Source organism: Periplaneta americana, chromosome 9 (assembly GCF_040183065.1).
Source record: "Periplaneta americana isolate PAMFEO1 chromosome 9, P.americana_PAMFEO1_priV1, whole genome shotgun sequence".
NCBI classification, from domain to species: domain Eukaryota; kingdom Metazoa; phylum Arthropoda; class Insecta; order Blattodea; family Blattidae; genus Periplaneta; species Periplaneta americana.
The window spans coordinates 117,804,234-117,818,902 of record NC_091125.1 but is presented as its reverse complement, the minus strand read 5'-3'; the positions used below and the strand labels follow the sequence as shown (position 1 = coordinate 117,818,902).

The following is a 14,669-nucleotide window of genomic DNA, read 5'->3' as shown; positions in this document are numbered from 1 at the left end:
ACATCTGTGCATCAGATTTTTATGACTATTACACTTTTACTACGTCATACTGCTTTTGACCAATAAAATGGTACGAAAGGACGTCTTTCAACCAATCATGGCTGCTTATAGCAAAATTTTATCACTTCCTTAGCATTTGTTTATTTGTATCAATTCCCTAGCATTTGTTTGTTTTTATCACTTTCCTAGCACTTGTTTCTTTGTTTGCCAACATTACAAAATGCAAATTCTTCATGGTACTATAAAACATGCTTTGCAATCGTCATTTGTTTCCAGACTGATTGCTGTTGAGGTCCAGAAGACTCGCGACGCAGAACATTCTCGATGTTCGTGGTAAATAAATAACACCATGAGTTGCCGACGAAAGTCAGTCACGAGAAAGTTAGTCTTTCGTCAGCCTTCAAGTCTTGTCTTGGACAGCAGAGGATCTGAGTTTGACGTGCAGTGAACTTGAGTGAGTCCGTAACCGTGGCAGTGGCCAAGCGAAGGTGACGCATCCGGAGGATTTGAGTTCGATGTGCAGTGAACTTGAACAATGAGCTAGAAGAACTAGTCAAGGCAAGCGAATTGTGAACTGAGAACTGACAGTTTTGTTCTGCACTTAGTGCTTTGTGAACATTAATTGAAATTAGGAGTACATTGTTGTTCTTCTCAATAATACACGTGTATTGTCATTGTCGTCGTGTGGAGTACAATAACGACTATTGTGTTGCTGTGTTGAGTGGATACCCATTGTTGTAGGTTGAATTATTAAGAATAAAAGTCACATTGTTGACGGGTGTGTGTGGTGGTAAAAGTGAGAATAAAAAGTTACAATACTTTTCATTGACAATACCCAGCTTTCTGACATTTCTACATAATATATATATTTTATGACTCTTTACCTCCATACACCATTGGACTTCTCGATCGGTGGTCAATGGACTAGGTTCTGCAGCTTGCGCAAAACCTAAATTGGCAGCTAGTTGTTTAACTACAGCCATCGCCACTTCTTTCCCAGCTGCCATGGGGAATTTCCCCAAGACACTTTGACTTTCTTCGTTTCCATTTTGGATCAGGGAGGTGAGTGATGCCCACTCCGAGTACATCCCACAACCCTCAGAATCCTGGGAATCGATAAAACAAACCAACAATTTTGGATGCCAAAAAATTATAAAAACTATACACTATTTGCGTTTATACACTGTTTTGGTTGTAACGTAGACCTACATCAATCACACTACTCTTAAATTTACTGATATTTTCTGCTAGTAATTATTTTCCTACAGTGTAGACTAAATTATTATACATATTTCTCTGATAAATTCCTTACAAGAGGTTAAGAACAAAATGTTAATTATGAGCAGAGATTCAAAACCCTACGTAAATTATTACGTACACATACCTTCACGTTATAATTCACTCTGTTAAACACGCCGAAATTCATAGATCCTCATTCTATATACTGGATGTCATTATAAAATTAATGCTTTACGCACCCTCTCACTGTCAACAGGGCCAACCCCAACTCACTGTTACAGCAGATGACGTTCAATTCGACAACTTTGGATGTTCGTCTATCTTCGCCCAATTAAAATTGTTGTTGGTACCACTGCACATCTTGTGACATATGGCAAGGAATAGTTGGTACTACGTATTTTTTTTTATACAAACCCTGCCACCTATTGAGATAATTACAATACAAAACATGAATTGAATCATATTCTTGATGTATAATCACGATAACCAAACTAGTCAAAAGAAATTTATTTTCTCTGTTTAAACTATTATATTAACATAAAACTATTTTGTGTCAATAATCTGTATACAACATGAGCAAGTCAGTTATCAGGCATTTCAATGCACTAAAAATGGCGACAAGCTACACTACATTGTACAAATAAGTCTACTTGTGGTACAGGGTTTGGCCAATATGAGTCATCTTGATCTTGCGGAGTTTTCATAAACGTATAACCTCATACTTTGTTATCTAAGTGTCATCTGATAAAATTATACAAGTTAGGTGGCAGTAATAGGGACAGAGCATTTTTAGGTATTTTATCATTTGTGAAGGTGTGATCATAAGCAATTTGCAACAATGACGATAATGGAATTCTTTGGTTGTACATGTGTGACATTTGGGCTGCCGTTGGCAATGTTTATTATTACTATTGCAAAGGACCCGATAAGAATAATAATCTTAATTGCAAGTGCTTTCTTTTGGCTTCTGTCATTTTTAATATCATCATTACTATGGTTTGTTGTTACACCGTTACGTACGAAATTGGTATTCGGACTTGTGTTTTCAGTACTTTTCCAAGAAGTGTTCAGATTTCTTATTTACAAACTTCTCAGGAAAGCTGAAAGTGGGCTTAAGAAGGTTACAGATAATTCAGAACAAATTACAAGTAATAAGCATATCCTTGCATATGTAGCAGGATTAGGATTTGGAATCATCAGTGGAGCATTTTCCTTAGTGAATGTACTTGCTGATGCTTTAGGTAAGTGAAATAAAATATTGGGCCAATCTTCCTTATCTCCCCACACCACACACGGGACTGACTTCTGATTTGTGTTTCGTTACGGGTTAACTAAGGAGATGGTAATTAGCAAGGGACCGCCGGTCTCTTACATGGTATGTGACAAGGTTAGTTAGTGGGTTAGTTGAGGGGATATCTAAGTGACGTGAGGACCGAGGAATATATGAAAATATTTCAATGATCGTAATCATTGAAATCAGGTCACTTCGATATTCCCTCAGTGAACCCACTAACTTGTAAAAGACGGGCGATCCCTTGCTAATTACTAAAGGGATAGCTAAGTAATACTTAGTATTACTTTGTATTTTAATTGTTGTCAGTGAGGTATCAATCAATCTTCTTAATGTATCCAGCTGTTTGCCGACAACAAAGTCCACTATAGTCATTTCAGTTCTTGTTTTTCATGAGAAATGAGGGGTATTTTGATCGGTGTTCATTATAGATGCCTGTTGCTAGTAGCCAGAGTAGGATGTAGTCAATATATACCTACTGCAGAGCTATGTCGTTTGCAACTGGTACTGATGATTTTAATTTACTTATTTTGTGGTTTATGGATGGACAGTATAGAAGAATGTGTTCCAGATCTTCATCATGATTATTACACCACAGACAAGTAGGAATATCAAAAAGGTGAAATCGGTGTAGATACACTTGTGTGACAATGTGATCTTTTTGGTTCTTTTTAAAAATGTTTGAATATGTCTGGGCAAGTTTTTGTACATTTCCAGATCATTTGGTTTCTTTTGTATGGACTGTAAAACTTTTCGTTTGTGAGGTATCCGTATACTGAAATTTCCCCCAAAATGATAGTGGTATTCCAATTCTTGTCAGGTGTATTATCAATGAGTGTCACACTGTTCACTGCATCCAGTTATCTACAAATATGCACTATTTTTCGAGGTGGAGATGATGAATGGGAATAGTGGAGTGTGTTGGTGGAATGATGAAAAAAATTGGAGAACCCCGAAAAAAAAAACCCTCAGAATCCTGATTTTATCCACCACAAATACAGCTCTGCCATCAACAAGATTTGAACTTGAATCCATAGTTTTCATAAGTCAGTATGAGCTAACGAGGTGGCTATGTATCATAGCCTACTCTTTTCCAATAAATATCTCATTTCATGTTTACACTCTGTCTGAACATACTAGTATACTGACTCCACTTCAGAAAAAAAAAAGTATCTACAGTCTATACAAAACTAGAAAGGTATTGACAGTTCTCTCTCACACATGCAGGAAGGGACTAATGTTGCGAAGTTGTGTTATAGTGCAGTGCAGCTCTTTGCGCCATCTATCTGCCATGTCAGAACTAAGCAGCTGACACGAGCTCGTAAACTCATAAATACAGTAGTCTTTGACCGGACGAATATAATAAAAAATAATGATAAACAACGTATGAATGGATACAAATATGGTATATAGTGTGTAAGCAATAAGTTATCTTCATTAACATCTTACGACCATTGATTTTTTTTATACTAGGAACCTAAATTCTTTAAGACAGTGTGCAGAGAAGAATCACTGCCGTGGAGAAGAACAGTATCTTGAAGCGAAGTTTGCAGCTTTTTTAACGTAGGATGCTCCTTTCGTCAGTAATATAAATATACATGCCACCGGATTACATCTTGAAAGGCATCTAAATTGTGATCCACTTTTCTTTTCTTTCCCGAGGTTTCAAGTCTGGTAGGTCCATCCTCTTGCTCATTCAACTTAAATTTCTCCTTTCCTATTTTAACGATGGTGTTCTTTCCTATTTTGAGAGCCTTTGCAGCTCTATTTACCACCTATTGTACAGGAATAAGAGACCTGCCATTGTCTCTTTCTTTCTCGAAATAATTCTGCACATTACAAACCATTTTTCTCGCTTGACTTGTAAGAGGAGCACCTTTTCCATTACTTCTAGACCTCTTGCTTCCCTCTGAGCCCGTGGTTCGTTTTGGCTGCAAACTGCAAGAGTGATGTCTTGCGACATTGTATAAGTGAAACACATGGACAATATAAGTCGCGTTATAAATACACTGACATCTAAATTAAATTTAAAACTAAACTCAAACTAATTCTACCTTCATCAACAACAAAATATGTACGAAAACAATAGCCGCAACATAACACCAATACTTGCTGTAACACAGTAACGAAAATTCAACACTTCCGAACAAAGCAACTGGTTACCTCGTGCTTGCTGCGAAACAGTCGGCAATGTCGACCTATTGCCATGGACTCTGATTGGCTAGTTTTTGAGCAGTTGCCATGGTGATGCTTTGAAGCCACTGAACTGTCAATACCTTCCTAATTTTGTATAGACTGCAGTGCAAAATACTACAAAACATAGTTCGTCCAAGTTGTGAAAAACTGAAGTCATACTACAAAAAATGTAGTGTAACTGAGATGGGAGAACGATGTGTCTAATATTAAAAACAAACCAACCAGCCATGCTTGCTTTTCATGTCATGTTGTAATGCATTGCAGGTCCTGCAACAATGGGTCTTAAGGACGGCTCCGACCTGTTCTTCCTGACATCAGCAGCCACAGCACTCTGTTTCATCATGCTACATACTTTCTGGAGTGTGGTGTTCTTCTCTGCACTGGACACCAGGAATTATGTGCACCTGCTGTGGGTGTTGGTGTCCCACATGGTGGTATCGTGCCTCACACTCTTCAATCAACAGGAGCTCTACCTGGCTTCCTTACTGCCTGCATATTGCATCATGGTGGCCACTGGATGCATGGCATTCTATGTTGCTGGTGGCACATTCCGCAGCTTTGCGGCTACCCTCAAGTTCAAGTGAAAATGAACTCTAATTTATTAATATTAACATTCCACTTTGATGTAACATACTGACATATATTAATTTATTATTTTTTGCAACATGCTCCATTACAAAAATCAGGAAGAACCATAAATCACCCTCACACAGTTTGTTAAAAGTATCCCTGATTTTTTACATGCTCCAAACTGTGGCATTTAATAAAGTAAATTGATTAAGCTCTTTGTCATAAAATAGAGGTTCTTTGTTGAAGATGTGATCACAAACATTGTTGATTATATTTTTCATTGATTAATTTGGTTACAATGTTTTCCCCGCGATTCAGGTGAAGGTGGTAGTGTTTTAGGTGGAGAAATTCGTAAGTGTAACTTGACATTAGATGGGGAAGTAAAGCTTCTGACACCATGTAGTACATTTTTTGTATTAAAAATTATTTTATGCACGATTAAAACCAAACCATTACTCCCTTCTCAGCTCTTGGTAACAAAAGTCAGAATGATAATGATTGTGAAAACTTCTGGAAAAACAAGTGAGAACTTGCTGATCCAATATCTCACTGGTCCACAATATGTACATGTATAATGTGCAAAAAATTAAACTGAATGTTGGAAAAGCCAAGACGAGTCAGAAAGAACTATTGATGGCATTGTAAAGTTTTCAGCATTGGAAGCCAACCACCCATCTTCAGTGATCGAATGTTAGCAAGGTTTTTGGGTTCAAGCCAATCAAAGATAATAAATATTCATAGTGTTGGTTCTTCTGGAAGGAAAATGTAGCTTCTTGCCATATATTTTACGGCATAAAATAACTATCTCTGAGTGCTTTTAGCTAAAATAGATTACAAAGACAGGAGATAATTTTCTGTAATATTGTCAACAAACAACAATCACCACTACGTGTAATTGTTAGAAAATTAATGCTGTCTATCCTTATGTTTAATGACATTATAATATGTGAAGGTGCCATGTGGCATATGGAGGCATGAAGGTAGAGCTCATATGCTTTCTTGACCTCGGCACAAGGAGCAGGTGATGTGGTCAACATCATGTTCTAGCTGCCCTTTTACCCTCCGAAAGAACCAGTCTGATATAAGCTGTTCTATAAGTTATGGAGACTACAAAAATTCTGTTGTCACCTGCGTTCGAACTCAGGACTGCCTAATCTGCAGTCCATTGCTTTACCGAGTTACTCACAAGAAGAATTAAAATCTTGATCATATAAAAACAAGAGCACACCATGCAACTGAAGCATGTGTTTCTGTCGTCATTGTAGCAGGATAGACTATATTCCCCACCTTCTGAGAAAATATCAGAGCTGTTTATACCTCTGTATAGTGCAGCAGTTTTCCAGACTGGAGATGTAAATTTCAGTCCCAGCAGGCTTTAGTTGAATTTATAGACAAAGATAATGTTAGAATATTTTCCCTAGGTACTCTCATTTTTCTGTTCATAATGTCTTTACCAGTGACTCCTGTAATCATTGACAGGATAAAATAATTTCATATTTCAAAAGTACTTGCGGATATGATACAAGTAACGATCAGTATCCTGTTTCTGACTGAGAAGGTAACAGGACAAATTGTTGTATAATTTCTCGTCGATTTAAAATATATCCCTCCTGTTGTCATTCTCAGTGTTATAGTATCTTTGGTAGAGATAACTTCCATCTTACACATTAGAAACAGATCTTTGTACTACTGCTAGACAACTGAGGATTGGTTAAAATTCAATTAACATTAGAATGGTCCTTATGTAAACAAAAAGAAGGAAGTAATCATCTTTATCCCATATGTAGATTGAAGACAGACTGGTGTGCATCTATCCATTTGATATGCACTCATAAGAAATTATTCCATTCAAATCTTATTTCAATTTCCTGCTAATCAGAATGTTACCCAACTACTGTATTATACATTCGCTTTTAATTAATATTTAATCTTTGATGATATAAAACCTCTGATATAAATCATGCTTGATTAACTGGCAAGACACTCCGCAGTATTGCTGTGTTCATAATGAGCATTACAAAGTAGCCTTATTTTGTAACTATGAAACTAACATGAAATTGCCAACAGAAAGCATTTCTGCATATTATGACAGCAGTTGCACAATATATCTCGCTCTATTTTAATCAAACTAACACTTATTATTCACCAATGGAGAAATTTATACAAAAGTTGTGCAGATCTAACTTTTACATATCCCTTTTAACCAATCATGTAACCAAATGTCCTACTATTTATTTACATCAGGAACATTACTGTGTTGCATAGATGTGTCCCAATCCAGGCCAACAGACCAATTCTGTTAATATCACTGGATGAATATGATAAATGACTTTGTTCCTGTATATTAGACTAGACTTTTTCTATAGGAACTATTTGATATCAGAAATTTTACTTGGATTCAGTTGAGTAATAAAAATATGGCTTGTCTGCTACAAAGTTTGTAATTCTTGTACCTGATATGAGAATAAAAAAAGTACAATGGCATTTTCCGTAGATGTAAAGGAAACTACTCGAGAATTAGAACAATCTTGTTTGAATGATCGGAATGGGTTTTGTACTGAACAAAACTTGGAGTAGATTTTAAATATTTAGTACAGTAATTTTATTTTGTAGATCAGCAATCATGTGGCGGTCACATACAATGTATCCTAGAATTTGTAGAAGCGTTTAAAAACTTCAAGGAACAGACTACGGTATTTTGGACATCTGCTTTCAAATTTTTTAGCTCATGACCTCGAAACACAGTTATATTGAAATATGATACTAGTAGGAGGAAACTTCATTTACATGTGTTCATGCATTAAAAAAATTGTTTTTCTCATTACCAAAGCCATAATTCTGAAACTGAATGATATAAATTTAAATAAAAATTGACGAAAATATTTGCAACTATGGAAAAGAAAAATGAATGAAGACAGTGGCAATGGTTGTGTTCCGTCATAGCAGTTTATGATCTCAAACGAAGTTGATTTCTGTGGCAGCATAAAATTTGTTTTTGAAGAGCACTTAGTTTATCAACTGGTTTGAAAAATACTTTCAAAAAGATAAAACTGACAGGTTCACATGGATTTAAGACCATTCAGGGTCAAAATTCAGTTTGAATTGACTTCTATAGAAGAAGAAAATCTTATTGAGATGTCTTGCCACAGTACAGTGAAGACAAAATCTGACAGCATGGAACTGAGTTTAGGATATCAGTAAAAGATGAACATCCATTGCTAAGTGATAAAGCTTAGCAAATCTTAATCCCATCTGCCGTGTCATATTTGTGCAAAGTCTCTCTGATACAAGAAGTTTTATTTCCTATTTTTAGTGAAATAATTATATGCTGCAGTCGGGAATGAAAATGTATAAAAAGTAAGGATGAATTAATAACTTCAAACATGTTTAGGATTGATACATAAAAATGTAACCACAAACAGACCTTACTTTCCTGCAGGTAAAATCTTTGTTTCCTAATATTACTATATATATATATATATATATATATATATATATATTTTTTTTTTTTTGCCAGTTATTAGGTGTAATTTTTGTTTAGTCCCAATTTTCGACTGTAAAAGCATGATTGATCTATATTCCTGCCATAGAGGTTATGAGACTTTTTTGAGCAATTATGACTTCGCAAAAGGGATCTATAAGATTTTATGGTGATAATGTGTTATATCAGATTTTATACTATTTTCCAGGAAACTTACAATATTGCATGCATTGAAAAGGCATCTTTGCTATACTACACAATGTTATACATATTATTTGGGTGGACAGTTTATAGTCTCACTGAAACACTAGAATCAGGTTCTAATCTGATTTATATTAATAAGATCTGGAAGCTCAGCAGAGAGCAGGAATGAATAATCTTGAGTAAAGGTAGTATATGAAATGCCATTTTTTTTCTTACCTAAATACTGTACTTTTCAGTATTCATGTAGAGCTCACAGTGAGGACAAATTACTTTATTCTCATAACAAAACTCCATATTTAACTGAACTTTTTACGTGGAGTTGAACTCGCCATTCTGCTCATTACATAAAGTAATATTAATGAGAAAATGGCAACGAACTTCATGTAAGATACGCAAATTATAATTTTGTCAACTGGAAAAAATATCAGTGTTTCACTTGTATACGATTCAGGTAATCAAAATATTTATTTTATCATTATATTACACAACTTGCAATTTTTGTTTTATTCACATATTCTGCAGTTCTTGCATTTTTACAATTTAAAGGCATGAGAACATAATTTAAAATGCAGCATTTCATGATAATAATACACATGCAGCAAACATTCGTAAGCACATTTTTTTTATTAGTTATATCCTTCAATTTATTGTTATTTCGTGTACCAAATTCATTGATTCAGTCAAAGCCTCAGGGATTAATAAAGTTGGTGGAATATAAAAAAAAACAGTGATATTGCAAGGAAGATTTAAGCACTTACTTTCAACTTTTTATTTTTATGTGAAATACACTGTTCCAACATTAAGCTGTTCAAACGGACTTTTAGTGGCTGATATTCTTCAGAAACCATGCAACTTTCTCTACATTCATTGCACTTGATATGAAAGCTAGCTGGAAAGAATTATTTTTTATGATACTGAAATTTAACCGTATTTTTTTCAGTGTCAGCTTTGTAAAAATTATTCATTTTTGCAGAATGTTGTCTAAATGGTGGGAGAATTCAATCAATTCAACATATTCCTTCAAATTTAATACATTTGAGAACACGTTCTCTGCCTACAAGACATAAACATATACTCTATGCACACACAAATACATTGTGATCCACATCACAGTCTGGAAAATATATGTATTGCTCATGAAAATATATCTCTGGATTTTACAGACTTGTCAATGTATTACAATCACTCACTTCATCCTCACCTTGACAATCTCCGTTCTATAAGACAAGATGTGTGCTCTTGTTGAAGTTCCTTGAAGTCATTGATGAAAATGTATTGCTGTATAAAAAAAAAAGGTACAGTGGTTTGTAAATATGCTTGTAATGTATTAATATAGCCATGTTATTTAATATTTCTTTTTGTACTTGAATAATGCAATGTTATGCAGTTGTGTGATTGGTATGTGTAAGTTATTTTATGAATCCAATATTAAAACAAAAAAGAAAACCTTTTTAAACATGTTTTTTTCTTCACAAATGCAATAACTCCATTCATTATCCTCTCACTGGGTGGAAAGCAAGCATGTGCAACTGAAAGCTTACAGTGAGAAATGTTTACATCATATTCTTGATCTCAAAGTGAAGTGGGCACTATCTCTTAAAATTGGACTATTTATGTCTTTTCCGAGCCTTCATAGCTCTCAACTCCTCCTCTAATTCCAATATGCACCAACTCTTTGATACTCATTGTTCATTATGTGTGTTCTAATCAGGTCATCCTTTGGGACATTTACAGAGAAATATTTGCTTCAAAAGTAGAACAAACACTAATAGATATATTATTTAATGCATATACTGAGTGTATACAAAGTTACACTCAATTTCTATTCCTGCAAGCAGTAAGTACTCCAATGGCTTCCAATTTCAACATTACCAGTAAACATTCCTTGTGAAACTCATTGTGGCTTTCGAGAGACATTGTTCTACCACAGGGATGCAGAACTGGGAGAAAAAGGAGTAGAAGCAAGGGGAAAGCATTGGTTCCCCTTCCACAGTCTATCGGGGTTGAATGTTTTCTGTGTGATCCGTCCACATCCTTGTGGCAGATTACAGGATACTGGTGCTCATGAACAGAATGACAAAAGTATTTCTGATCGCAATAATTACAACACTTAAACTTAACCAACAAATTCGAATTACATGTCTAATGGTATATAAACAAATACAACACGTCTATATGTAAAAAAAAAAAAAAAAAAAAAAAAAAAAAAGACATTTGTAAGTACTTAAATGCACAATTTCTCTTTTAAATTCAATTGGTTAAAGTGAACTGATAACAATACTAAATGTTAAAAAAATATATATTCTTGTTGTAGTCTTAGCAGCTTAGGGAAACATCAGTCATGAATAAAATTACTTAAATAGGCTCTACTTCCTTTGAAAATATATTGCTATAAAAACAGATTAAATACCTTATCTTTGTATTGGTATTTATGCCTTTATATAAGATTGTATGTAAAAATTAAATCATAACATTTTGAAAAGTATAAAAGTACATATCTTCTATTTTAAATAAAATTGACTACTTTGATCTCATAATAAAACTAAAAAATCTAATTTCTCATGTGAATACAAATGAAAATCATTGTTGTAATCAACTTAGTTCCAACTACAACGTGCACCACATCTCTGCCTGCATTCTTGTTTTGTTCACCAGTTTCGTTATATTAGGTTGCACTGAAGATGTACAGGCCTATAGCCTGAGGAGGAAAATCAGATGTGCATATGCGACGATCACTCTAAATGAAGTTAATTTTCGAGAATGTTTGCTCACATACATAAGTAGAACCAAACATAGAACTCGTAAGCACTTTGTGATTGCTTTTAATACAGAAGTATTCATTTCCCACTGCTCTTTAAACTGGTATTTGCCAAATGACATTGCGCTGAGTATACCACAATTGATGCCCAGTTCTGCATCCCTGTTCTACCACTTGGTACTGTACCTCTGACTGAAATAAATATAAATAAATAATACCTGCATTTGAAATCAGGCATAACTTTTTACACTCCCAGTAGGTTGGTTACCAGGTATATTAACAGATTAGCCAAGAAAGGACAAAAACTATACAAAAACAAAACCACATGCAACAATAGACAGAAGATTAATAAATGCCAAGAAAGAAATTAACATACAAGGAGAAACAAGCAAAATCAAATGGCATTAATTGGAAAAGAATTTGCAAAAATAACGGTGCATATCTATAATGAAAAATTACTTTTATTATGATATTCATCAGGCTCAAATGTACTCTAAACAAACATTTCAAATAATTGATTAAATGGCGATCTTACTCGTGTTAATTATGTAAGCATGTGCGGCTTACAGCTGTTTCGGTGCTATTCACACCATCTTCAGAACCTACTAGATCTCGGCACTGTCTCAACTTCGCTGCCTATTGTGTGTGTGTGTTCGGTGTGATGAAGAGTTGGGTTAATTAACACGAGTAAGATCGCCATTTAATCAATTATTTATATTCAAGTGTTAAAAGTAGTGTACGAAAGATTTAACATGGACAAACATTTCAGTAGAAAATATGCGCAATCTATAAAGGTAATGAAGATATGATCACAGATGGTTTCCTTCAATGTAGAAAACTTTATTCAGCAAATCAAGGATGATTCAGAAGATCTATACTGGGAAGCAAGAAGATTAATAGCTTGAGCCAGTATCAAAGTCTGAAAAACATGTTCACTTATATGTCAAGTACTGTGTATATAATGTGTACATGCAGCTTTAAAATGACAATGCTGCCTAATTACCAAGCTACATGATCTGAACATCTTCCATGATCAGGTGCCGTCCTCCATAGGCTGCTATAGGCCTATTCCTTTGCTCCATGATTGTCTTGGCCAATGTTCCTTGCACTGCCCAGGTAACATCCAGTTGTATATCGCATTTGCTGATGCAAGGAGCATGGACAAATCATTATACAATAATTGTATATTCCATTCAGATTCAAATTTTCTCCACATCTACTCTTCTTATATCCCCATTCCACAATATATATTCCTGCTGTCTGCTATATGGGTTCTCACCTTGACTGTCTGCACTGGTCTTGGACCTCTTTTCTATCTGATTTTGTTGACTGAAACATCTGGTGTCAATTTGTCATCACAGTACATGGCCAAACAGCAACTACTTCCCAGTCCACTGACACAACTGTAAAGAATCAGCAAAGTAACTCTAATTTTATTTCAATGGCCCAATCATTATTCAGCTCTAAATACATTGCAGCGCATTGGTTTATTGTGCTTATAAGTATATCTTTTACTTTGTTTCTCGCTTTGTACATCAGAGACTTCTGTGGTTTCAAGACACATCATGCAGCATCTTTCGTTTGAACAAGAAGCTCTGAAAAGCATCCATTTACAAAATATGGTAGTGGTGATGCGAGAAACATGTGGCTGACAGATTTTCCCTAGAACCCACTCAACCAGGGACAGAGTTCCCTAAATATATGACGAAAGACACCAGCCTTTACTTTTCTTCTGGGAGAACTCATGCTATGAATTTTATAGCTTTTTAAAAATATACTGCCCCAGATTTGAATCCATTAATTTCTTATCTAATGACAAGCATTATTACCAGACCACTGAGGACAACAATTTAGTGATTTGAAATCTCTTTCATATGTCATATTGTTGCTTCTGTAAATTATCACTTACAACTGAACTTGATTCAATAAAAGCTGACAAAGTTTAACATCATTAAGTTAACATTTCTGTGCATTAGCATTGAAATTATAATGCCACCAATAACCCTTATAATTGGTCTATAATCGCATTCTGAAAGGGTCTGAGTAACTTCATTTTACTTTTGATAGTGTGAAGATATTCTGTGTTCGAATGTACAGAAATCATCATGCCTACAAACCTCAGACCAGTGGTGACCAACTCAGCTGCTCTTACGAAGCACTGTGTGCATTCACGTGCATTCTCATGAGTAAAAAAGAGCAATGTTGGCATTGAAAGCATTGGGACGGTATGCTCTCGCATATTGCTCGTTTGCAGCAAAGAGTGCTCTTGCACAAGGAGCACGAGTTGGTCATCATTGCCTTAGACCCTTCAATACGAGTAAATAGCTCCTACAAGTGACCTATCTTTGCAGTCCTCATATACTGATTTAGAAAAATATTTTAGTATGTTACTGTTTGTGTTACATTATCATAAGATTCTGCTACACAGACACCACTGTGAACATAGGCAAACTGTGTTCAGGAGCATTCAAAACTTTATTTACCAGAAATTAAACAAAAAATAGCAAAAAGTTTCGCATGACTTCCTTCAAAGAAAAGTAAAGATGGGAGGCTCGCATTGTACACAGCCACTTTCATTTCTTAGTTGTTGCTTTATTAACTTTTGCTAATTTAATTAATTAATTTGATACAGAGAATTCATTTTCTTTCTTATTAACCTTTGTGACACCATAATCTTTTTCATGTTTTCAGGATCCACCTTGTTTCTCCTGTCCATAAAAATAAACTTGTGCACATAAAAAGCTCCTTCAACATTAGTTACATGAAGCATGGGTACAAAACTTATTGTATAATCTGGTAAAACGATATGATTAATGCCTAAATCATCATTTTCTTGAAGCACATTATTAAATTCCCTCATTTTCTTCAGATTATTATCATCTTTCACTTTAGCTGACAATGCGTTTTGACAAGCTTTATTAAGAATTCCT

At 34.8% G+C, this 14,669-nt stretch overlaps 2 protein-coding genes and 1 long non-coding RNA gene across 12 annotated transcripts in view; 1 reads left to right on the top strand and 2 right to left on the bottom strand.

Moving 5' to 3' along the window:
• The window catches only part of LOC138706417 (ral GTPase-activating protein subunit beta), a 76,211-nt gene extending 74,591 nt beyond the window's left edge, over positions 1-1,620 (bottom strand). For 3 of the 8 annotated variants that reach the window (XR_011333991.1, XM_069835700.1, XM_069835704.1), the window contains exons 1-2: positions 1,385-1,566; positions 885-1,106 (exon numbers count right to left, since the gene is read on the bottom strand). Coding sequence is in view for 7 of the 8 variants with exons in the window: in XM_069835700.1 (XP_069691801.1) it covers positions 885-1,106; positions 1,385-1,426 (264 nt within the window). In the remaining variant the exon portion in view is untranslated. Of the gene's footprint in view, positions 1-884; positions 1,107-1,384 lie in introns of all 8 variants that reach the window. The other 5 variants (XM_069835699.1, XM_069835705.1, XM_069835701.1 and 2 more) reach the window with 3 other exon arrangements.
• A 33-nt stretch (positions 1,621-1,653) lies between these two features.
• aph-1 (gamma-secretase subunit Aph-1) lies at positions 1,654-5,703 on the top strand. Its single transcript, XM_069835708.1, has 2 exons — positions 1,654-2,480; positions 4,991-5,703. The coding sequence occupies exons 1-2, from the start codon at positions 2,078-2,080 to the stop codon at positions 5,308-5,310; spliced, it is 723 nt and encodes a 240-aa protein (XP_069691809.1). The 5' UTR covers positions 1,654-2,077; the 3' UTR covers positions 5,311-5,703.
• Positions 5,704-11,916: 6,213 nt separating this feature from the next.
• LOC138706421 (uncharacterized) overlaps positions 11,917-14,669 on the bottom strand; it is a 107,586-nt gene continuing 104,833 nt past the window's right edge. For all 3 annotated transcript variants that reach the window (XR_011333992.1, XR_011333994.1, XR_011333993.1), the window contains exons 2-3: positions 13,019-13,142; positions 11,917-12,882 (exon numbers count right to left, since the gene is read on the bottom strand). This is a non-coding gene — a long non-coding RNA (uncharacterized lncRNA). The remainder of the gene's footprint in view (positions 12,883-13,018; positions 13,143-14,669) is intronic.

What these genes read in the sequence shown, in the direction of transcription:
- aph-1 (XM_069835708.1), top strand. Translation starts at nt 2,078, where the DNA reads ATGACGATAATGGAATTCTTTGGTTGTACATGTGTGACATTTGGGCTG. An exon ending in TGTACTTGCTGATGCTTTAG is followed by an intron (nt 2,481 to 4,990) that starts GTAAGTGAAATA and finishes AATGCATTGCAG; the next exon opens with GTCCTGCAACAATGGGTCTT.